Here is a 22,184-nt window from a genome sequence, read left to right as displayed (position 1 = left end):
CATGTTAATCATTTTGTCGCTTTTACTTTTTCACAGGTGAAATGAGGAGAATTGTTGGTGTTAAGTTAGTTGTAGGTGGTGGGCCTGATACTATCGATAACGTCAAAGCATCCGTTGGAAACAAGATGCCAGTTATTATTTTTAAAGGAACAGGCTTTGCTGCGGAATTATTTATATTTGCTTACGACTTGAAACCATTAGAAAATTGCAATCTGAGGGATTTGGAACAACATCAAAAATTAGTTGAATTAATTGGGGAGACATTTCCAGATTTCACAATAGCAAAGAGAATTAAATATTACGAGACAATCATGGAATGCATGCTTTACAAAGATCATGTAAGTCACATCTTTTGTGAGTTGAAAATGGTTATAATGAAATGCATTGTTCACAAAATATTTTCTTAACCTATTTCTCACATAATTTTAGATTACTTTGGCTTCTTTTGATGATGGTACTAAGCTTGATCAGATGATTCTCAATGCATTCTTGCAAGGTAAAATTTCTTGAACTTGAAGCACGCTTTTTTTCTTTCTTGTAAGTAGAGGGTGATCAAACTAAACTTTTCAAGTAAGGTAGATTAACACATTGCATACTAAGTGATGCGTTCATAGATATTGCTATTTTTATCTGCAGTTTACAAAGCCTCTGAAGCTACGCGAACCAATGATGCAAATTCTTCCAGTATCAGCAATCAGTTAAAACTGGCTATTCATTGGGGATGTTGCGATTATGTGGAACTGTTATTGAAGGAATTTGATGATGAATTGAAGGATTTAAAAAAGGACGCCAGTGATACAAATGTAATTCAACCAGCTACTATTAACTGATAGATTAAACATTATATTTATGTGAACTTCTACCACCCGAAGGAATTTCTTATATTTTCTTCACTTCTAATTAATTAATACTACTTTTTAATTTGTTATCCCTACCTTAAGTGTTTCATATTTATTTTTTTAGATTGATATTATCGTAGATAATTTGCTACACGCGATATCAATTTCACGACACGACGAAGCACGTGTCTTGCTAGAATACACGCTTGATTATTATAAAGGAGATTTAAAAGGTGTGGTTACTGAGGAAAAAATACTATGGTTGTATCAGAAAGTAAGAAATCCTTGTTTCCATTCCTCCATTATTTCTTTGGGGTACTGTGTTAGATTAAAATTATATGATTTATGTTTTTTTCTTTCGCATAGAAATACAAGAAGAAGAAAATCAACATTTTGCATTTGCTCACAGATACGGAAAAGAAGGTATGGTAAATATCTTCCTAAACTTAAATTTTTTTTCTTTTATCTATTTAATTTTCCTTTTATATCCTGTAGTTAGTTTTCAACTGGTAGATTTGAAGGGGAACTGTATTTCATTTTCCCCTTTTCTTTGAATTCTTCATCTTTATACAACATTTTGCACACAAAATTTAACAAATCATCATCAGGAGTTTTCCTACTAATGAAGCCAGCGAGAAAATGACGGAGGGGTGGGGGAGATTACTAAGTAATAGAATAGAACTTAATACAAGCTACAACTAAACATCGAAAAATCCTGGTATAATTTTCTTTGTCTATGGTGCAAATATTTGTGCCAAAACAAATGAAGAAAATACAGAAAACTGTAAAAAAAAAAATTCTTCCAAATTTCATTTACTTTTCCAAAAAAATTATCTTTTCTTTTTAACTACTATCTAAAATCTCATTTAGCTAACATTTCAAGACGTTCAAGAAGATTTTTTAAAATCGTTAAAATCTTTTGGAGATATCGACAACAAGGTATGAAACTCAAATTTGATATGCTCTTTCATTTCTTTTATTCACAAAAAGTAGCTTTTACCCTTTTTGTTAACTTTTTCATGCAACAACTACAAATAGTTGTTCTTTTAGGATTTTGAAGATGATATTTACATGCAGCTGTTTTTTTATGCTGTTCTTTCCAACATGAAATATATGACAGTACTGTTCCTTCACTATGGAGGCCAGACGTTAGCAAAGATCTTAATGGCAAATAAATTGTACGGTAATATAAAAGAATTTTATCAAAACAACAAAAACACGGAAGAAAAAACATTGGTGTTCCGTCTCAACAGAAACGAACAGTAAGTAATATTCGCGTTTAGGAAAATAATATTGACATTTATAGATAACGCTTTTCGCCTCATAACAAGAAACGCTATAAAACCTTTCATCGTTACAGATACTTTGAAAGTCTGGCTTTAAGCATGCTGAACGAATATTCACAAGAGCAAGAACTATTTACAAGAAGAGTTCTTTGCCAGGAATTGGAAAACTACGGTTCTAAATCTTGTCTTGCACTTGCTGCCTCGACAGACCATATTGACTTTGTAGCTCATGATACATGTCAGATAATGTTAACAGAGAACACATGGTGTGGAAGAATAGTGTTGAAAGGTGACTCGTGGCTTATGCATGGCTTACAGGTAAAAAAGACTAAAAGCATTTATTAGCACAAGGACTTTACTGCCATTGTAGTTATGGCAAGTAGAGATTTAAGGTAGAGCTAACTTTACATGTTGCAATAAATAAATAAATAATATTTTTATTCAACAGGTGGTTTCGTGCTTAGTCCCTCCATTATTTTTGCTTCTGGAGTACAAAACTCGAGAGATGGAAAAAGTTGAAGGAAAAGCTAAAATTCATTACGAATCTAATCAACTTCGATCAAAATTAAAAAGGTAATTTTATTGCGCGTATACAGTTGAAAATTTGTAGTATTCATACTTGACTGCATTAGCAGATTGATGAGTTCAACAAGAGCTTGATAATGTGTTTTTGCTTTCGTAGTTATCGCCAAGAGAAAGAGACTTACTCGGATAAAACCAAAGAAACTTTGTCACGTGTTTACTACAAAGGAAGATATTTCTACGAATCTCCAATAACAAAATGCGCTGTTAACGTGGTACGTTTTTCAATTTCTAGTTTCACAATGACGTTGAGAGGCTGGTTATAGCAAGGCCTTTAATCATTACTTTTTTCTGTGTGTTAGAATTTTTCCTGATATCTTTACAAAAAAAGGTAATATTCGGAATATTCACATCAAATTTAAGAAATTCTAAAACTTCTGGTAATATTGAGCAAATCGGTAACCTGTTGCATTTTTTTGTCCTGAAAAAAAACAACTGAGAAATTGAGCAAATCACTTCCACAAGTATGTGATATTAAAAAAGCACTTCGATATTGTAAAACTAAAGCGAAAAAGGTGAGTTTAAATTCACTCAAAGAAGAATAAACTTTTATTTCAATGTTGGATTGTGTACGCTTTGAAAACGTTTAAACTAGCTACATAAAGCTAAAAATCTCTTCTTAACAAATCAGATATGTTTTTCCAGGTGTCCTACTTTATATTTCTTGGATTCTTCGCCTTCGTTTTGACTCACAAACTGGAAAAGAAAATCAAATTCTCCGAATGGATTGTTGGACTGTATATCATTGCTTTTATTTTTGAAGAAATCAGACAGGTAAGTAAACAAAATTCTGTGAGTTCTTAGATTTGTTTTTAACAACTTTTAAGCTTGAACTAATAAGCTTTAATAGATTCGTTTTCAGATAAAATAAATCTTACATCGGACAGTTGAACCTGTACTAAGATATCTCATATCTTCAGATTTTTTACATAATTTCATTTTTTTTTTTTAGATAATTCAAGCTCCTGTTGGACGAACATTAACTCAAAAGCTAAAGAATTATTTTTCGTCATTCTTGAATATTTTGGACGTTATTGCGCTGACGCTTTTCATCGTCGCGTTCATTTTACGTTCGTACACGGACAAATTAATTGAGACACGTCTGCTGTACGCCGCTGACATTTTTTTCTGGATCATCAGACTGTTGAGTGTGTTTTCAATTAGTCCTGAGTTAGGACCATATGTGGAAATGATTCGAAGAATGGTTAGTTATTTCAGCGCTTTTTTTAAATTTGATTGTGTTTTTCTTGTTGCAGGACTATTAGCAGTTATATATAAACCATGTAAATTTACCATGCAATATCGTCACATTTGCATAACAATTGTGCGCTGTATCAATAAATAAACATGGATTATAGCGAATGTTGCAGAAATGAAAGCTAGATATGATTTATTCGAGTTATTAGTGTTAGATGCGCCACTGATACGTTATATTTAGCCATACTTAATGTCTTTATGCGAATCAAAATGACATAAATTATCAGATAATTCTCCCAGTAATAGACCTTAGTAATTTTTAGGCTTTATGTAAAAGTTAATATTTATTTAGATTGTTGATTTGTTATACTTCGTGTTCGTATTAGCAGTCTTCCTGTTAGCATACGGCATAGCAAGGTTTGCCATATTATCTCCAATGAATAATTCCACCTTAAGAGCTGTGACAGCGATTTTTTCGGTGCCGTACAAACAGATGTACGCAGATTCATTAGATGAAGTCGTTATGAAAGGTAGGTTGGATAAATTCATAACTTACCCAGCTAAATACTATTCCTTTTCGTTTATGTTTCACTACGCAAATCTTTTTTCATTTATTTAAATTTATCATTTGCATAACTTTTAGTTTTCGTTAAATCACACACCCGCAAAATATTTTTCAAGAATTCATTCGCAAAAATTATTACTAGCAAAAAATAACGGAAATTAGTACTCGTGAAATGTTTGGCAAACCATCATCCGCGAGTACTAATGTCCGCGAGATGTTATTTTTATTTTTTTTTTTTTGACTGCAAAATTAGTGCCATTAAACAAGGATTACTTTTTATTTTCTTTACTGACCAAGAACACTATAGATTTACAAGTAAAACATAGAATTTCAACAACAAAAAATTACTGCGTTAAAAATTCTTAGGTTTGGAAGTTTTCAGGCAACTTGTTGACCATTCTTAATAAATTTGGTTTTGAGCGTATTTGTATGAAAAACTTATTTTTGCATTATTTACAATTTCTCGCATTTCTTCTGTGTAAAAACTTCGTAATCACAGGTGAAACATGTTTTCATTACGATGAGATCGTAATTAATCCCTTTTGTGTTTTTTTAGCTCCATCTGGTTTGACAGTGTTCAACATGGACTATTCCACATTAGTGATACCAATTGCAAAAATTCTGATGGCTGGATACACTTTACTAGCAGCGGTCTTGTTACTGAACCTTTTAATCGCTAGATTCAGGTAAAGAAAACAGAACTAAGGTGGTGCTTCTTTTAAAGCCTTCCTTAGCTTTTCTCATCTATATTTTAATATCAAATCATTTTTGATCTACCACTTGTACGCACTATCCCTGTACCTGAACCATATCTGAAGTAACTAGCTACAGTACTTTTTCACCACTGTCACATTAAAGGTGGGTATCTACTCAAATTAAATTGGTCGAATCGGTAGACATTAATCGATGCAAAATTAGGTTTGCTCCGTCGATCGATTTAACCTTTTTCCGGAACCCCACCTCAGGTCGAAAAACTACAAAATTAGATTTATTTAACGCACATCTTTTAAGCTAACAACATACTTCACATTACAACAATATACTTCACGTTGCAACAATAAACTTCACGTTGCAACAATAAACTTCACGTTGCAACAATAAACTTTTCACATTACAACAATATACTTCACGTTGCAACAATATACTTTTCACATTACAGCAATATACTTCACCTTGCAACAATAAACTTCACGTTGCAACAATAAACTTTTCACGTTGCAACAATAAACTTCACGTTGCAACAATAAACTTTTCACATTACAACAATATACTTCACGTTGCAACAATATACTTCACGTTGCAACAATATACTTCACGTTGCAACAATATACTTTACGTTGCAACAATAAACTTCACGTTGCAACAATAAACTTCACGTTGCAACAATAAACTTCACGTTGCAACAATAAACTTCACGTTGCAACAATAAACTTTTCACGTTGCAACAATAAACTTCACGTTGCAACAATAAACTTCACGTTGCAACAATAAACTTTTCACATTACAACAATAAACTTCACGTTGCAACAATAAACTTCACGTTGCAACAATATACTTTTCACATTACAACAATATACTTCACCTTGCAACAATAAACTTCACGTTGCAACAATAAACTTCACGTTGCAACAATAAACTTCACGTTGCAACAATATACTTCACGTTGCAACAATATACTTTACGTTGCAACAATAAACTTCACGTTGCAACAATAAACTTCACGTTGCAACAATAAACTTCACGTTGCAACAATAAACTTCACGTTGCAACAATAAACTTTTCACGTTGCAACAATAAACTTTTCACATTACAACAATAAACTTCACGTTGCAACAATAAACTTCACGTTGCAACAATATACTTTTCACATTACAACAATATACTTCACCTTGCAACAATAAACTTCACGTTGCAACAATAAACTTCACGTTGCAACAATATACTTCACGTTGCAACAATATACTTTACGTTGCAACAATAAACTTCACGTTGCAACAATAAACTTCACGTTGCAACAATAAACTTCACGTTGCAACAATAAACTTCACGTTGCAACAATAAACTTTTCACGTTGCAACAATAAACTTTTCACATTACAACAATAAACTTCACGTTGCAACAATAAACTTCACGTTGCAACAATATACTTTTCACATTACAACAATATACTTCACGTTGCAACAATAAACTTCACGTTGCAACAATAAACTTCACGTTGCAACAATATACTTCACGTTGCAACAATATACTTTACGTCGCAACAATAAACTTCACGTTGCAACAATAAACTTCACGTTGCAACAATAAACTTCACGTTGCAACAATAAACTTCACGTTGCAACAATAAACTTCACGTTGCAACAATAAACTTCACGTTGCAACAATAAACTTCACGTTGCAACAATAAACTTCACGTTGCAACAATAAACTTCACGTTGCAACAATAAACTTCACGTTGCAACAATAAACTTCACGTTGCAACAATAAACTTCACGTTGCAACAATAAACTTTTCACGTTGCAACAATAAACTTTTCACATTACAACAATAAACTTCACGTTGCAACAATAAACTTCACGTTGCAACAATATACTTTTCACATTACAACAATATACTTCACGTTGCAACAATATACTTCACGTTGCAACAATAAACTTCACGTTGCAACAATAAACTTCACGTTGCAACAATATACTTCACGTTGCAACAATATACTTTACGTCGCAACAATAAACTTCACGTTGCAACAATAAACTTCACGTTGCAACAATAAACTTCACGTTGCAACAATAAACTTCACGTTGCAACAATAAACTTCACGTTGCAACAATAAACTTCACGTTGCAACAATAAACTTTTCACGTTACAACAATAAACTTCACGTTGCAACAATAAACTTTTCACGTTGCAACAATAAACTTCACGTTGCAACAATAAACTTCACCTTGCAACAATAACCTTCACGTTGCAACAATAAACTTCACGTTGCAACAATAAACTTTTCACGTTACAACAATAAACTTCACGTTGCAACAATAAACTTTTCACGTTGCAACAATAAACTTCACGTTGCAACAATAAACTTCACCTTGCAACAATAACCTTCACGTTGCAACAATAAACTTCACGTTGCAACAATAAACTTCACGTTGCAACAATAAACTTTTCACGTTACAACAATAAACTTCACGTTGCAACAATAAACTTTTCACGTTGCAACAATAAACTTCACGTTGCAACAATAAACTTCACCTTGCAACAATAAACTTCACGTTGCAACAATATACTTCACGTTGCAACAATATACTTTACGTCGCAACAATAAACTTCACGTTGCAACAATAAACTTCACGTTGCAACAATAAACTTCACGTTGCAACAATAAACTTCACGTTACAACAATAAACTTCACGTTGCAACAATAAACTTCACGTTGCAACAATAAACTTCACGTTGCAACAATAAACTTCACGTTGCAACAATAAACTTCACGTTGCAACAATAAACTTCACGTTGCAACAATAAACTTCACGTTGCAACAATAAACTTCACGTTGCAACAATAAACTTTTCACGTTACAACAATAAACTTCACGTTGCAACAATAAACTTTTCACGTTGCAACAATAAACTTCACGTTGCAACAATAAACTTCACCTTGCAACAATAAACTTCACGTTGCAACAATATACTTCACGTTGCAACAATATACTTTACGTCGCAACAATAAACTTCACGTTGCAACAATAAACTTCACGTTGCAACAATAAACTTCACGTTGCAACAATAAACTTCACGTTACAACAATAAACTTCACGTTGCAACAATAAACTTCACGTTGCAACAATAAACTTCACGTTGCAACAATAAACTTCACGTTGCAACAATAAACTTCACGTTGCAACAATAAACTTCACGTTGCAACAATAAACTTCACGTTGCAACAATAAACTTCACGTTGCAACAGACTTTACATATTATTTTTATTACAATCTTCTTCACTTTGATCGTTTAGTTACATCTACGATGGCGTTCAAGGTGATTCGAGAAAGATTTGGAAATTCAATCGATATTTTACAATGCAAGAGTACCAGAACCGCTCTGCAGTTCCTCTACCATTCTCTTTGTTCCCAAACATTCATGTCCTCGCCACGACTTTCTTGAACTCAAAATGTTTGTCTCGACCTAAAAAGACCAGTGGTAAGTAAACGTATTTTAAAAACTTGTGCTGCATTTCCGTCTTGTAAGTGTAATATTGATTGCCAGTGGCCGTGTTGTCTGTATGCCTAATGCTTTTTTTTTGTTTGGTCAGATTTTACAATAGACGAACAAGATGAATTGTTTGGTTTTGAGAGAGAATGTCTGATAACTTGTTTGAGTATGGAAGAAGAGCAAAAACAGTTGCGAAAACAAGAAAAAGAACAAAAGAAGAAGTATGTTGAAATAAATACTGCATTATTTTATTTTTACGTTCGTCTACTTAGCATTGTCTATTTTCAGCAAGTTGAATGCGAATTAAAGTTTAGCCGCGAAAATAACGACATATGTTTTCTACGACAACTTTTGCATTTAGTCGTGAACGTCTCGAGAAAAAAGAAAAGCAAGATGAACTACATCCAGAACTTACGTCGAGACTAAACTTAATCGAAGATCAGTTGAAAGGAATAATAATGAAGGTTCGTGTAAACAGTGCATTAAAATATTAGATTATAACTGTTTTTTTGATATACGATGAACGCACTCATAAAAATATTGTTTCGTTTATTTCCAAATTGACATCAACATTAAATTTCATATTCAAGACTTTTTACTCTTTTATCTTCTAGAAAAATAAACAAGCCTTTCCACACCTATTCCTAAGTAGAAAGTATTAATTTAGGTTACACCCCCTCATTATTCAAACGCGATTTACAACCACTAATGCGCTATACATAACGTCGACCCTTAAGCATTAGACCATCAGCTGGTTTTGTCGCCAACATTGTTAGTGTTCTTCTAACAATATTTGAGTATTTTTTACGCTGTGAAATGCATCACTTGATAAAGATCTGTTGTTTGCTTTTTAACACGTGTCTGTTGTTTCACAAAATGAATTTTAGTGTGTTTTAGTGTGGTTATTTCATCAACAAATACACCTTGTTGATGCCATACTCTTTCTGTAAAAAATGTCTCGTGATTCAATAAAAACTCTGCATTGATTATAGGAACCTGAAGGAGATACGCGTAAAAGGCTTGCATCTGCATGTGACTTTCATACTACTCTGAAAGCAGATGTACATTATCCTTTGACAGATACAAAAAGAGTATTCGTGAATGAAGAAAATATACCTTGGGAGGTAACATTACATATGTATACGGCATCAATGAAACCACGTGGTTGCAACCTACAGCTTAGTTGAAAATTCTCTCACTCGTTGATAATAAAAAAGAGCAGATTGATTATTTTCTTGCACATGACTGTGATGAATAATATCGAAATTATCATACAACTGTGATAAAAAAACCTTTAAACCAGTTGCTTTATAAATTTGAGCCACAAAGAAGTTTAAGCAGAAAAGGTTGTTACTTCACGTAGTATCCGCTTAATAGTGATAATTGAGTTTGAAGGAATGCGAGTTCTACAATATTTAATCCAGGAAAAACCTTCATTCAGGGATTTACCAATAAAACAAAAATGTGAAATGGCAAAGTTATGCTGTGTTTTATAAATATGTAACGTTTGTTAACTTTCAAATACTTTTTTCAAAAAAAAATAAAAAAAATTGAAATGCGTAATTTAGCAAAAAAATATCACACATCACATTTTTTTTGCGCAGGTTGAATTTGAGGATTACAAACCAAACACTCCAAAGACATTCTTTCCATCAAATGATACAGATTCTGATCATCCACGGTATATGCTCATAATATGTTTCTTTAAGGAAATGTTAGATGATTTCAATCGAGAAACTTTTTAAATATAACTTTTTCTACAATTTAGCAATCCTCGCGGTAGAACTGGTGTTGCAGGAAAAGGTTTGCTTAAAACATTCGGACCGAACGAAATCGTGGAAACACTTCTCACAAGGTATTATTAAAGTTGCTTTAAATCATATAATTTGAAATCCTCGGACAACTTCCTTTAATATCTTGTTATTTTTAGATGGAAACCAGGTTTGACCGGTATTGAGATCGGAAGTAGTGGTTTAAAAATCCTTCAAGTTCTTGTCGTGAAAGAAACAAAATCTGGCACCATCAACATTCCAATTGTAAGTTGTAAGCGATTAGTGGGGAGTCACAGCTGTGTTTAGGGTGACACACATATTTCAAATTCTACATTAAACGCCGGTTTAATTTACCAACATTTTGTTCTAAGTCTTTTAAACCATGGACGTATTAAAGAAGTTCTTTTATACTCCGATAGTTAAACAAGTGTGGGTGTTGTTGAAAGTAGTCTTACCAGCAAAATTATATCACCACAAACCATGCCTATAATTTTTATATGTTTTTATGCAATGATTTAGTACTTTTTGTCTTTCAGGGACCTGTAACAAAATGTGAATCGCACCGTCAAGAAGAACTGATACCCCCAATACTGAGCGCACTCTTTCACGTCGAAGTTTTAAGTGATAAGGGTCTTTGGCTTGATGATGAAAGAAAGAGCAGTTATGCCGAACGTTGTCAAGAAATACTAAGTCATGGACTTGAGGTAAGAAAATAGAAATCTTATAAGATCTTTAGATTTTTTATAATATGCCTAATCCAACACAGAGTGGGTTAATGAAGGTGAATTTAGGCTTTTCTTTTCTCTTGCTAAAACTTTTACGTCTTGTAGCTATACAACGGTCCAATTGAAGATCCCCGAAACACAGATGAGGCTTGGATTGAGAGTGTTGTGATTAATTATCATGATCAAGATGGCAGAGTGATTTCAAAGTATTTGGAAAGTGTAAGTAATCTGGATATCAGTTTCTGCAATTTGTTGATGCTCACATGCTTGCATAAAAGTTTGTGAATGGCGGATAAATATTTAAAACGTAAGGTATACTTTATCCATTGAAGGAGAAGGTACTTTCATTATTTCTTCATAACCATTTGGAACATATTGTTTGGCCAAATCAGACGACAAAATAATTATATTTTTGCTGTTTTAAGTACATGAATTGATTTGAAAGATTAATTTATTTTTCAGAAATTGGCATCACAGCTTAATTTAGAATGGATGGATGTATCGACGCGAATTCCACTCGGATGGCGATATATAGATTACTTGAAAAAGATCGCTATGCATTGTAATGCACAGTTTTAGACATTTTTTTATTTTTTTGTTAATATTTTATATTATTTTTTATAGTATTATTTTTTGTTACATATCCACAACAAGAGAAAACCCTTTTTAATCAAGTTTTGTAAAAAATTATTCGTCAAAAGTACTATCCCTAGACGATTTCTGAAAAATTAATCTTATTCAGAAATTTCTTCTTTTATGTCAGATGTTGTAAATTGTGTTTTGAACAGTTACCAGATTGAGCTGGTGGTTTTTTTTAGTTTGTACTTGACTTTTTTTTAAATATTAAAAGTTAAAAATGTTAGTTTTTCTTGCTAAAGTTACAATAACCTTGGCACGATATCAAAGTAACCAGTGATGTTCAACTGATGCAGCATTGCCATGCGCTTTTGTTTCCGTCAGCAGATTGCAATAGAAATAATAATTCTCTGTTATTTGCAAAGTCATTTCTTTAGCCATAACTTTCTACCATATATACTTCGTTCAGTTTATTAATATTTTTATTCCAATTCCGTTATATTGATATAATGGCAACTCAAAACATGTTTTAAGTGAACAAATTTTCCTTTCTTTTTCACTTAGTTACAGCACAATTGGGTTTCAAGAATTAAGTCCGAACAAAGCGCGTCTGTGATTAATTGAAAATTATTGTTAGCTGGCTTGGAAATATACTCAATGTCGGATCTCTGCTTTCAAAGAATTTAAATACTTTGAAGTGTATGAATATATCGATACCTACCCATAGCGGACATCCTATATAGCAAACATTCGTCGACAACGGACAAATGTCTCATGAAAGAATTTAAATTTGACGGCAAAACTTTCATGACAAAACCTGTATGTAGAAGCGGACACCTCTCTATAGCGGACTTCCTTTCAATGCCCCAATTTGCTTTAGCCCCTAAAATTAACAGACGAGTAAAAATCACACAAACACACCTTTGTTTGGGATCTGAAGACGTAGACATGCAACAGAAATTTCATGTTTTTTGAAACTTTTGATCTAAGATTTTTTCTTGTCGTTGAATTCAGTTAGAGTTGGATTAATTTGTTAACTCATTTTAGCTTCAGAAAGTCTTGTTTTTGTGGCATTATTATCACAAACAAACACTTGTGGCTTTACTATCACAATCACATACTTACTTTTTTTTCCTTAAGAGCCTCACTTTCAAACAAAGATGAAATATATCGTTTATTTAATTTCATTTAATTAAACTTATTTTTACTATGTTTTTGAGAATTTACACTTCATTCAAAGATCTCAAATATTTGAACCATTTTTCTGTCAATATTTCCAAGAAAGTTGCGGCACATCAAAGAGAATAAATAAAATAAGTTCAGAAAGTGTCTATTTAATGTGCGTACATGAAAGTGTTTAATGCAACAATCTATTATTCCGAACAACAACAGGAGACAGGTATAGTATTCAGACCAAGATGAAAGTAATGTACATATAGGAAAAATAAACAAGTAGCGAATGGCAAAGGAATTTCTTGCCATATATATGTCGAAAAATTTGGTTTTTCGAACTATCACCATAAAAATAAAAGAACAGCTTATGTTATATTTCCAATAACCTTTGAAATTGGAGAAGGATAAAAAAATGCTTAGAGTTTCCATCGAAATAATGATATGGACCGACTATACATAACAAAATTCCAAGAAAGGGGAGAGGATTGAAATCTGTACAAATAGCTAACATACTAATGTTTTATCACTACTCTGAACATTCGCCTCAACTAAATCAAAGAACGAAGCGAGTTAATGGAATATGTCCACCAATTTGGATAAAATAATACAGTACCTGTGGGAGGTGTAGGGCGTGAACTTTTAAACACAAACAACATTGACACTTGTCCAGATCAAGTATGAAAACAAGTTTATAAGAAACTCTGATGTAAACTTCCGAAAAGAAATTTGAAAGACCATCAAGGAAAGGTAATGCATGGATATGTGCAAACAGTAATTGAACGTGAAGACGAAATCAACAAATGTCAAAGTTATTTATGATTACATGGTTTTTATTTTTTCATTTTTAGTTAGTTTTTACAATGTCCTTCTTCCCTGGTTGAAACCAGATTTTTTATGTAATTCATTTTATTACAAATAATATTAAAATATATTTGATAAACTGAAATGACTGCATGACGTTGACTGTTGCGAGAATTAAAAAATAGATACCTGTTGGCAACTTTAACGTTGTAAAACTTTGTATTTCTTGCACATTTCTTAGTATTGCAAACAGGGGAGGTAAAGTAGTTATGTGGGTTCATTTTTTCGTCAATAACAGCACCCCAAAGAGGTTTACAGGTTGAAAGCTGTTTAGACGTTTTCACTGCATCAAGGTTACAATCTAAAAATGCTTTCGTTCTATTCACTTTGTCCGTTCTAAATTTCTAAAATGCTTACATTTAAACTCTCGAGAATAACGCATAATTTTCGCCATTATTTTACCGCCTGTTCTAAATTGACGTCAAATCATTGTTCTACAAAAAGGTGAACAGGAATATCATGAGGGGTAATAATTTATTCTACCTGGTTTTTAAAGGCTTAGAGCTAAAAGAAAAACAACGTATCTTGTATAACTACTACCTTATTTCTTTTCCTAAAGGTAAAAAAAATCTTGTGAATGCCACCTCTTTCTCTACTCCTGTAAATAAACCAGCTAAAGATGCATGTATGCAACCCAACAGCTTCTCTGATTTAGATAACATGTTGTGTCTGGAACCAAATAATTTTATCTTGAGTGTGCAGTTCAACAACACAGTGTATGAGACGTTAGGAAAACGGATAGGTGGCGGTAACTCTGTAGCAAAGTTATTTGAAATATTAAAATAGCCAGTGCAATATTTTCTTTTGTATTTTCGTTTATTCTTTGATTGTTTTAGTTTTAAACTGAATTTTAATTTCTCCGGACCACCATATTCTCGTGCTAATAAGTTGTTAATACATTTTATTAAAATGACTAATTCTTTTTCTTCTTCGATATATTTCATTTGTGTTTCTAATTCTACATGATGACAACTCTCCACCGCAGAGCTTGGATAAGTTTTAGGAACAGTGTGCAGTGAAGGGTTAGAATTTATATCACTTTTTATGATTAGCGTATCTACATTGTTTCTGATTTCTTCAACATGATCAAAGTAATTTGTATACAAAGCTGATGTTTCATTCACATCTTCTTCTCTGTGTTTTTTGTCCAACAGAGAGAATTCATTCAATGAGTCTTCATCGCTAGATTCCACCTCCTCATATAGCGGCTTGTTGCTTAAGGAAAATTCTAAGCATTTTTCTGCTATTCGATGGACGACAGGAAGGAAACAAATAATAAGCAAAACACATGATAAAAATATCAGCGCTGCTCTGTACCCTAGATAAAAAAATTATGAGCCATAAAACAACAACAATGGCATACTGGTTACTATTGGAAACATTAAAAAGAGTAACATCAAACGACCACAGTTTGAGAAAACCATAGCCTGAAGATGTATTGAGACATTTTCGAAATCTCCAAGGTTCGTCGACCATCGTACATATTTCCCAAATTGATTTTTTTTGCATCCTGGCTCACCTTCATGTTCAAAATTACCTTGGACAGGGGGTTATTACTATGATTATAGGTGCAATCATAATGGAGTTTTCGATTAAAAAACACTCCTGTTTTTAAAGAAAAAGATTGGTATACTTTGACTTACAAACAGACAGGCATCGAGTATTATAGTATGGATAACAAAAACATTCGTCATATAGGCAGCAATGTTGTTATGTTTTTAATTCAAAACAACTTAAGATCTTGTTTGGTTTGTTTCTTGTTAAAAAAAGTTGAAACAAATCAGAGGGGTAGCTACTTACCATCGAGATCACCCATCAACATGACAAGATGATAAAACATGAAACACACGCTTTTGGTCTGAAAATATTCATGTGATGTAGTTATATGATAATAAATTCTTGGACGAAGCAATACATACTGCAGTAAATATATTTTATGTTGTGTGGAAGTTACTTCGGTTTTTTTTCTTTAGCATGTATTATTGCATAAATACAAAGCTTTTATTTCTTTAATTAAACAACAGCAAACATGGGAGTTCAAAAATTAACAGAGATGATCTCCAATCAAATAAAATACTAAAGATAACAATATTTTAATTAGTTTTTAAGAGAAAAAAAATGAGATTACACGTTTGTTGCAAGTAACATTGTTCAAGACTTAGTTGATAACTTCCCACTCTTTTTAGATTGCGATTCTCCTTTGTTATTAACACGAACAATATCCCAAACGTGATTGGCTAAGAGAAGTACGACATTTTGAGCATACATTTCGCTTTCAGTGAAAATTATTAAAAACACTTTTTATGATAACGGAAACTGGTGGAGTCTACATTCCATACAGTCCAGTTGTAAACAAAGACATGACACACTTAACAAAACATCTTTCACTTACTATAAGCAAAACTATCTATATCTTGATATTATTAATAGCCGTAGTCCGTCTGTCTGTGCATAAAAATGCGATATATTTTTACTGACTTTTTTGTGACCGCTCGTGCGTAGTAAGCCAATCACAAGCCCTGATTTTTATGAATAACCAATCATAAATTTTCGCAGCTTTAACATGCTAATGAAGGAACATGAAAATATCAAAGCTAGGGTTAGGACAGCCATTGTGAATGTTGTGTTGTTAAGGTCTCTCTTTGTTGCGCTTTTTATTTTCTGAATTTTTATTACATGCTTGGATAAGTAGATCATCACGTGTTTACCCATATCTTACCAAACCAAATATTAAGATTTTGGTTACAAACGTAGATTGTGGTGTAGCAGAGCATATTCAGCCAGCTAGCCAACTGCTTCCCAGCTAGCTTGCTGCTTCCCATCCTAGTTAATATTATTATTTTTACGTGTTATCCTTACCAACCTGAGCCGTGCTAAACCGATGTTAAACCTTTAACTAAAGAGTAAAAAACTTTCACTTCACTATGGTTAAATTCGCTATGGCAGCTACTTCAATTAATTTTGTAACATAATATGAGGCTGCATTTTTATTGAAACTGGTCATAATTTTGAATACTCTCACTAAACCATTATCAACAAAAATGCTGGGACTGGTTTAGATTTAGATTAAATGGCTAAATTTTTGAAAACTTTTTCACAAAATAAATTTCTGTATCGCTGTTTTAGCTAAACGGGGTAACAAGACGAACTGTAGCTCGTGCTTTTATTGTAGCTAATCAAAGTTGAAGATATATATGTGGGAAGGTTATTTTTAAAAAAAATATGTTACATCCGAAACGCACTGTGAGCACTTCACTGTTATTGCACTTGGATGAGTGTCAAGGTTTACCTGAACTTAAGCGCTCACCCTGGTATTCAAAAAGTCGTTGTATGTATGTACTCTGAGCAGCGAAGACGAAGTCCCATGGGTTTTCCACAGGTTGAAGTCTAGTTTTTCTAAACAATCAACTTGTCATTTACATTCAATATAGTCAAGCACAAGGAAGAAAAAAATATCGCGATTTTAGCAGTCATCCATAGTTTTATCTGGACGTCTTAATTTTCAAATATTATGGCAGGCAGGTAGCTATTACCTTATTTCATCAAGCAGGAAGTAAGAGAGATAGGAAATTAACATGCAGGACTGGATCTTAGTCTGAATTCAGTTTTACTGTGACGAAGATTAACTTAGAAATTACGTCACAAATATTTAATCTTTTCTATTTTTTGTTTCTTACAGAGATTGAAAAAGGATGGCGAATACATAGCAGACATTAAATGTTGCATTTTGGCAGTGTAAATGTTGAGACAAACATTTATTGCATATTCAAACTTGATACGCAAGTGCTAGTATTAAAAAGAACGTTTGGTTGGAGGTAATATATTAAAGAGGAGAGTTTTTTTTTAATTTTGTAAATTTCACCAGTGTGTTTGTTTGAGAGGGCGAGAGCTATATATCTATGAAGCCATGGAACTAATGTTATAACAAAGCTGAGTTTATTGCTTATCGACTTGCGACTGATTTATAGCTTATTGAGAGATTTTCTCCTACTCTAGGGTTCTCATATGTACACGAAACCAATTTCTAATCATCAACATATCGCCAGCGAAAAAAAACTCAAGTCTTGCTTGCCTAACAATAGCACCAGGTCTTGCAAAAGTAATTACTAAAAATCGTTCACTGAAATATAATGGAAAAAAAATTTACATCATGTTTTGAGTAAATAAGGTTATTAATAAAAGTTGTGCCAGTGAAAGCATGTTTTAATAAAACAAAATCCCTGCAAAAAAGCAAGTTTATGTCAATGAAATATATACAGCATCGAGGAAACACTTTAAAATGGAAAATAAAAAAAACAATTAAAGCAACAAACCAGATAGTCCAGTTAAACCATGTTTGCATGTAGTTTGATTTACAACATTCATCAGCAAAAAGATGCTACTAAAGCCTAGCCACAGTAGCATCTCTTTAACCGTAACTTAACCAGTCAGGGAGACCTGATAATTAGCGTGCCCAGGATAGTTAGCAAATACCGGATGATTATACGGTACATGCAGTAAAATTATCCGCTTATACAGCTAATTATACGGGTGACAGGCTAATTATAGTTCTCCCTGATTGTTATTTTTCTTCGCCTATATAGTGTACAGTCTACACTCGATAATATGCCTCCTTACTACTTTCTTATTAAGGCTAGCTTCAGATTGGTAAAGCATAGCATGCATATAGCTAGAGGTATTCAAAAAATATTTTAAAAGTATTTACAAGACAAAAAAATCAAGAAGAGAACTTTTCCAAACTTGAGCTATGCAAATTTTAAAATGGCAGATTGATCGTCAATTTTATTAACCGCGTGTACGAGACACGCATTTCTTCACTTAAACCGCAGAAGATCAGGATTTTGTACGAGTTCTCAACGAAAACCGGAAGCTGTGTGTTCCATAGCTATTTTAACGGTCACATTACGTTCTTTGCTGTCACTTTTCACATTACCAGTTAAAGAATATGTAATGTAATATTTTATCTGTCTATTTAAATTCATTTTCGAGTGGAAATAAAGATCTTGTCACAGACACTTCGTTAGATTCATGAAAAAGTTCTCCCACATTAAAATATATAGCGCCCAAAGCATGCTCAATATCATTTGGAAAGTTTTTTCTCTTTCCCAACACCTTTACTTTAATAATCATTGTGCTCAAAAGTGAATCGTCAATATTGGATATCTGGAAATAGGGAGGAAGAAGTTCATTGACGCCAAAATATTTTGTGGTTAATTTTCGTTGACATTTTTTCTGTTTCTTGTTTTGATAAAATTTAATAACAAATTTTATTTTCTCAGGTCCGCCATGTTGTCTGTCTAGAAAATCTTTCACACTGACTATAATAAATGATAATTCTTTAGTTGAAAAGTCGTGCCGGAATTTAAATTCAATCCTAGTTCGAAAGCCACTGTCATGTAAACAGGAGACATGGGTGTATTTCTCGTTTACAGTTTCTACTGGCAATAAAGTCGGATTAAAACTTTCACCATCCTTGTAAGCTTTATTGTCATGTATTTTGCGCCCACATCGTTCGGCTTCTGATAAATATTCCGCAAAGACTGTAGGATTATCTTTTTCTTCGTAGGCTCTCTGCTCTTCTCTAAACTTCTTTGCCATATTCCTAGGAACGTATTCATTAAGTTCCTCATCATCACTTGATTCCAACTGTAGGTACTCAGTCATTTCTTTTTCATAATTTTCTATAGTCCCTTTTGCGAAGCAGTACACCCATAGTAATACCACGAGCAGTAGAAGTAAACATCCAAGAAACATCAAACCTGGCCCTAAAACGTACATGGGAACAATATAAGAAAAATTTGAACCTAAAATCAGATAATTTTCAACTGTTACTATTTTTGAGATACACTTTTAAGAGTATCCAAAATAACATGTATTGAACTACACCTCAGACTATGTTAACAAAGATTAGAAAATGTTTTATTAATGGAACTGCGCAGATATGTCTAGGAAGCAAGGCATGGCATGATGTATAGGAGCACAAATACTACTGTTATTAAAGTGATTTAATTTCTGACAGTCTTTAGAGAAGAAATACTTGCGAAGCTCAAATTTGCGAAACTTATGTGTGCAATTTTAAAGCATACAATCATGTTTCAAAAAATTGGATTTTTTGGATGGACGATGATCAATCTCCAATTTTTTTAAAACATATATGGACTCGCAAAACGTTGAATCAGACAATAGTGTTTAAAGAATATATTTCCATTACGCTGGAGCCTGATGCCATATCTGTTTTGATATTTCTTTCTTCTCAAAATATAAGTTCCCTTTTTTTCATGACGATTTCCAATCGCATAAGTAAGTTTCGCAACAATTTCTTCCTGCAAAAATTTTCTTCCTAGGTATATGCGCATATGCAACAAGAACATCTCAATACCTGTTGTTGCAAGCACAAGGTTAGAAACAAAATTCTTTGAATAAGTTATTTGGAACACCGATGCCACTTACAGAACACACTGATGGAAAGGCTGCAATACAAATTGCAATACATTTGTCAATCCCGTTCTACTCAAGGTGGGCATGTAATATGTGGATATTATTATTGGAACACATTTCGAAAGTGGATAATTTGTGTATTAAGGCTAATAACGCTGAGTTGTAACAATTCAGTTGACTCTTTGTAATTTGAACAGTGGGCATATAAGTTGCATAATATTTTGAAAAAACAACTTGACTTATGTTTTAATGGTTGATATTTTTTACAAATATAAGTCTTTCTTTTCCAGTTTCTAACTTTCTTTCCCCGCTGTTTATTTGAGAACCTAATATAACTTTCACGCGCTGTAGCATTTTCGAAGTAAAACGTTTTGGATTATTTTGTTCTTGTTTAGTTCTCGAACGTTGCTAATCTAATAAAGATTTTTTCAAAAAACCGAGGTTCGGTAAGGTCGGGACACAAAAAGCGTATTTTGCAATAGCTAAACCATACCAACTAATCAAAAGTTAAAAACACGCTTACAATCAGTTTGCAGCAAATAACACAATGTTCCTTAAATTTAATACTGAATTTTAAATAGGTGAAGTTTCTTTAACACTAAGATTGCTCGAAACACATTTTAACATGTACGTAGAATGTTACCATGCGAAATAGAACTTTAATAAGCAGAAGTTTAAGGCCGGCTTTATGATTGTTAAATCTCACATAACAATTCTATGGCTAAATTCAACAATTTTTCATGGATCACTTTACAGGGATCACTGCAGAAATTTTATAAAATGTTATTAAAAAATTATTGATTTCTATTCCCTTTTCCACAATCCGTCACCATATATTTAGACAAAACGCTTTTTGGCCATTTTGCAAAGTGGCAAAAAGCATGAAGTCGTGAGGCGTACTGACAGGTGCTACCATTTCAGATGGGGAAGGTTAGGTAAGCGGCGTTTAAATTGCCCTAATCGCAGTTTCTAGCACGTAACGAAGTATTCAAAAACATTACAAAAATGCCTACGCCAGCAACAACTCGCATATTTGGAAAGTTTGGATCCAACCAAAGAAACCGTGAATCTAGCATAGAAATAGTTTATACAACATTCTCTAGAAAAAAACTTTAAAATTTGTGACCTATAATCCTGGAAAAATGCGCTACTGGCAGTTTTTGCCATGTCCGCATTTTGGAGCAATCTACACGACGGCCTGCTAAGGTGCTTAAATTCGGGGAAACAGGGTGTGCTGACGTCAGCAAAAATTAGTATGGGTTAAGAATTTGAAACTCACCTAATAAGCTAAGACCCGAAGTCCTAAGTCCGTTTGCGATCATTGACAATTGAACTTTGACAAGTTCGTAATGCCTTTGTCTTTTGTAGAAACAGTGTTTATAACTGCTTGTGGGACGAACTATGAAATTCGGCCCTCTTTTCCAATAAATTAAGTCCGGGATAGTAGTCTCAATATATTTTTAGAATTTCGATAATAAAATGATGATCTTCTTTTCACCTAGAACGTCACAATCAAACTTGTGCGCAAAATTAATAAATTTTAGTACAATAATGTAAAACAGTATTTATTTAATTTCTTTGCTGTGGCAACAACGTTGTTGTCACAGACACTTCGTTCGATTCATGCAAAAGTTTGCTCATATTAAAATATATATGACCCAAGACAAGTTTAATATCATTTGGAAAGTTTTTTCTCTTTCCAAACACCTTTACTTTGATAATCATTGTTTTCAAAAGTGAGTCGTCAATATTATCTATCTGGAAATGAGGAGGTAGAAGTTCATCGACGCCAATATATTTTGTGCTTAATCTTCGCAGATATTTTTTCTGTTTCTTGCTTCGATAAAATTTAATAACAAATTTTATTTTCTCAGGTCCGCCATGATTTTTAGTCAGTAAATTTTTCACACTGGCTATAATAAATGATAATTCTTTAGTTGTGGAATTGTAACGGAATTT

General features: G+C 32.9%; 4 protein-coding genes across 4 annotated transcripts; 2 read left to right on the top strand and 2 right to left on the bottom strand.

Annotated features, from left to right (window-relative positions):
- Positions 1-17: 17 nt before the first annotated feature.
- On the top strand, positions 18-1,630 carry LOC130612635 (transient receptor potential cation channel subfamily M member 6-like). The gene is made up of 4 exons (XM_057433978.1): positions 18-338; positions 430-496; positions 637-803; positions 964-1,630. The coding sequence occupies exons 1-4, from the start codon at positions 42-44 to the stop codon at positions 1,336-1,338; spliced, it is 906 nt and encodes a 301-aa protein (XP_057289961.1). The 5' UTR covers positions 18-41; the 3' UTR covers positions 1,339-1,630.
- On the top strand, positions 1,576-12,134 carry LOC130612859 (transient receptor potential cation channel subfamily M member-like 2). The gene is made up of 20 exons (XM_057434200.1): positions 1,576-1,623; positions 1,710-1,778; positions 1,890-2,101; positions 2,200-2,443; positions 2,574-2,698; positions 2,808-2,922; positions 3,353-3,481; positions 3,660-3,911; positions 4,257-4,434; positions 5,026-5,155; positions 8,484-8,668; positions 8,781-8,901; positions 9,042-9,144; positions 9,673-9,804; positions 10,285-10,361; positions 10,449-10,535; positions 10,611-10,716; positions 10,989-11,156; positions 11,283-11,396; positions 11,640-12,134. The coding sequence occupies exons 1-20, from the start codon at positions 1,576-1,578 to the stop codon at positions 11,754-11,756; spliced, it is 2,712 nt and encodes a 903-aa protein (XP_057290183.1). The 3' UTR covers positions 11,757-12,134.
- A 2,178-nt stretch (positions 12,135-14,312) lies between these two features.
- On the bottom strand, positions 14,313-15,981 carry LOC130612238 (uncharacterized). The gene is made up of 2 exons (XM_057433544.1): positions 15,588-15,981; positions 14,313-15,105 (listed from the first exon to the last, which is right to left on the bottom strand). Exons 1-2 carry the CDS (start codon positions 15,625-15,627, stop codon positions 14,324-14,326), a joined length of 822 nt encoding a protein of 273 aa, XP_057289527.1. The 5' UTR covers positions 15,628-15,981; the 3' UTR covers positions 14,313-14,323.
- Positions 15,982-17,860: 1,879 nt separating this feature from the next.
- Positions 17,861-21,639, bottom strand: LOC130613142 (uncharacterized). Its single transcript, XM_057434470.1, has 2 exons — positions 21,505-21,639; positions 17,861-19,552 (listed from the first exon to the last, which is right to left on the bottom strand). Exons 1-2 carry the CDS (start codon positions 21,545-21,547, stop codon positions 18,756-18,758), a joined length of 840 nt encoding a protein of 279 aa, XP_057290453.1. The 5' UTR covers positions 21,548-21,639; the 3' UTR covers positions 17,861-18,755.
- Between the last annotated feature and the right edge of the window lie 545 nt (positions 21,640-22,184).

The sequence above is a fragment of the Hydractinia symbiolongicarpus genome, chromosome 10 (genome assembly GCF_029227915.1).
Source record: "Hydractinia symbiolongicarpus strain clone_291-10 chromosome 10, HSymV2.1, whole genome shotgun sequence".
NCBI classification, from domain to species: Eukaryota; Metazoa; Cnidaria; class Hydrozoa; order Anthoathecata; family Hydractiniidae; genus Hydractinia; species Hydractinia symbiolongicarpus.
The sequence above is the reverse complement of the archived record's forward strand: the minus strand, read 5'-3'. Positions and strand labels throughout refer to the sequence as shown.

Bases quoted from the DNA above. Each gene is read 5' to 3' on its own strand.
- LOC130612859 (XM_057434200.1), top strand. From the start codon at position 1,576: ATGGTGCAAATATTTGTGCCAAAACAAATGAAGAAAATACAGAAAACT. The intron at 9,805-10,284 runs GTAACATTACAT...TTTTTTGCGCAG, and splicing joins AAGAAAATATACCTTGGGAG to GTTGAATTTGAGGATTACAA. The intron at 10,717-10,988 runs GTAAGTTGTAAG...TTTGTCTTTCAG, and splicing joins GCACCATCAACATTCCAATT to GGACCTGTAACAAAATGTGA.
- LOC130612635 (XM_057433978.1), top strand. From the start codon at position 42: ATGAGGAGAATTGTTGGTGTTAAGTTAGTTGTAGGTGGTGGGCCTGAT. The intron at 339-429 runs GTAAGTCACATC...ACATAATTTTAG, and splicing joins GCATGCTTTACAAAGATCAT to ATTACTTTGGCTTCTTTTGA. The intron at 497-636 runs GTAAAATTTCTT...TTTTATCTGCAG, and splicing joins TCTCAATGCATTCTTGCAAG to TTTACAAAGCCTCTGAAGCT.
- LOC130613142 (XM_057434470.1), bottom strand. From the start codon at position 21,547: ATGATCGCAAACGGACTTAGGACTTCGGGTCTTAGCTTATTAG. The intron at 19,553-21,504 runs GTGAGTTTCAAA...TGTACGTTTTAG, and splicing joins TTCGGGTCTTAGCTTATTAG to GGCCAGGTTTGATGTTTCTT.
- LOC130612238 (XM_057433544.1), bottom strand. From the start codon at position 15,627: ATGTTTTATCATCTTGTCATGTTGATGGGTGATCTCGATG. The intron at 15,106-15,587 runs GTAAGTAGCTAC...TTTTTTATCTAG, and splicing joins GTTGATGGGTGATCTCGATG to GGTACAGAGCAGCGCTGATA.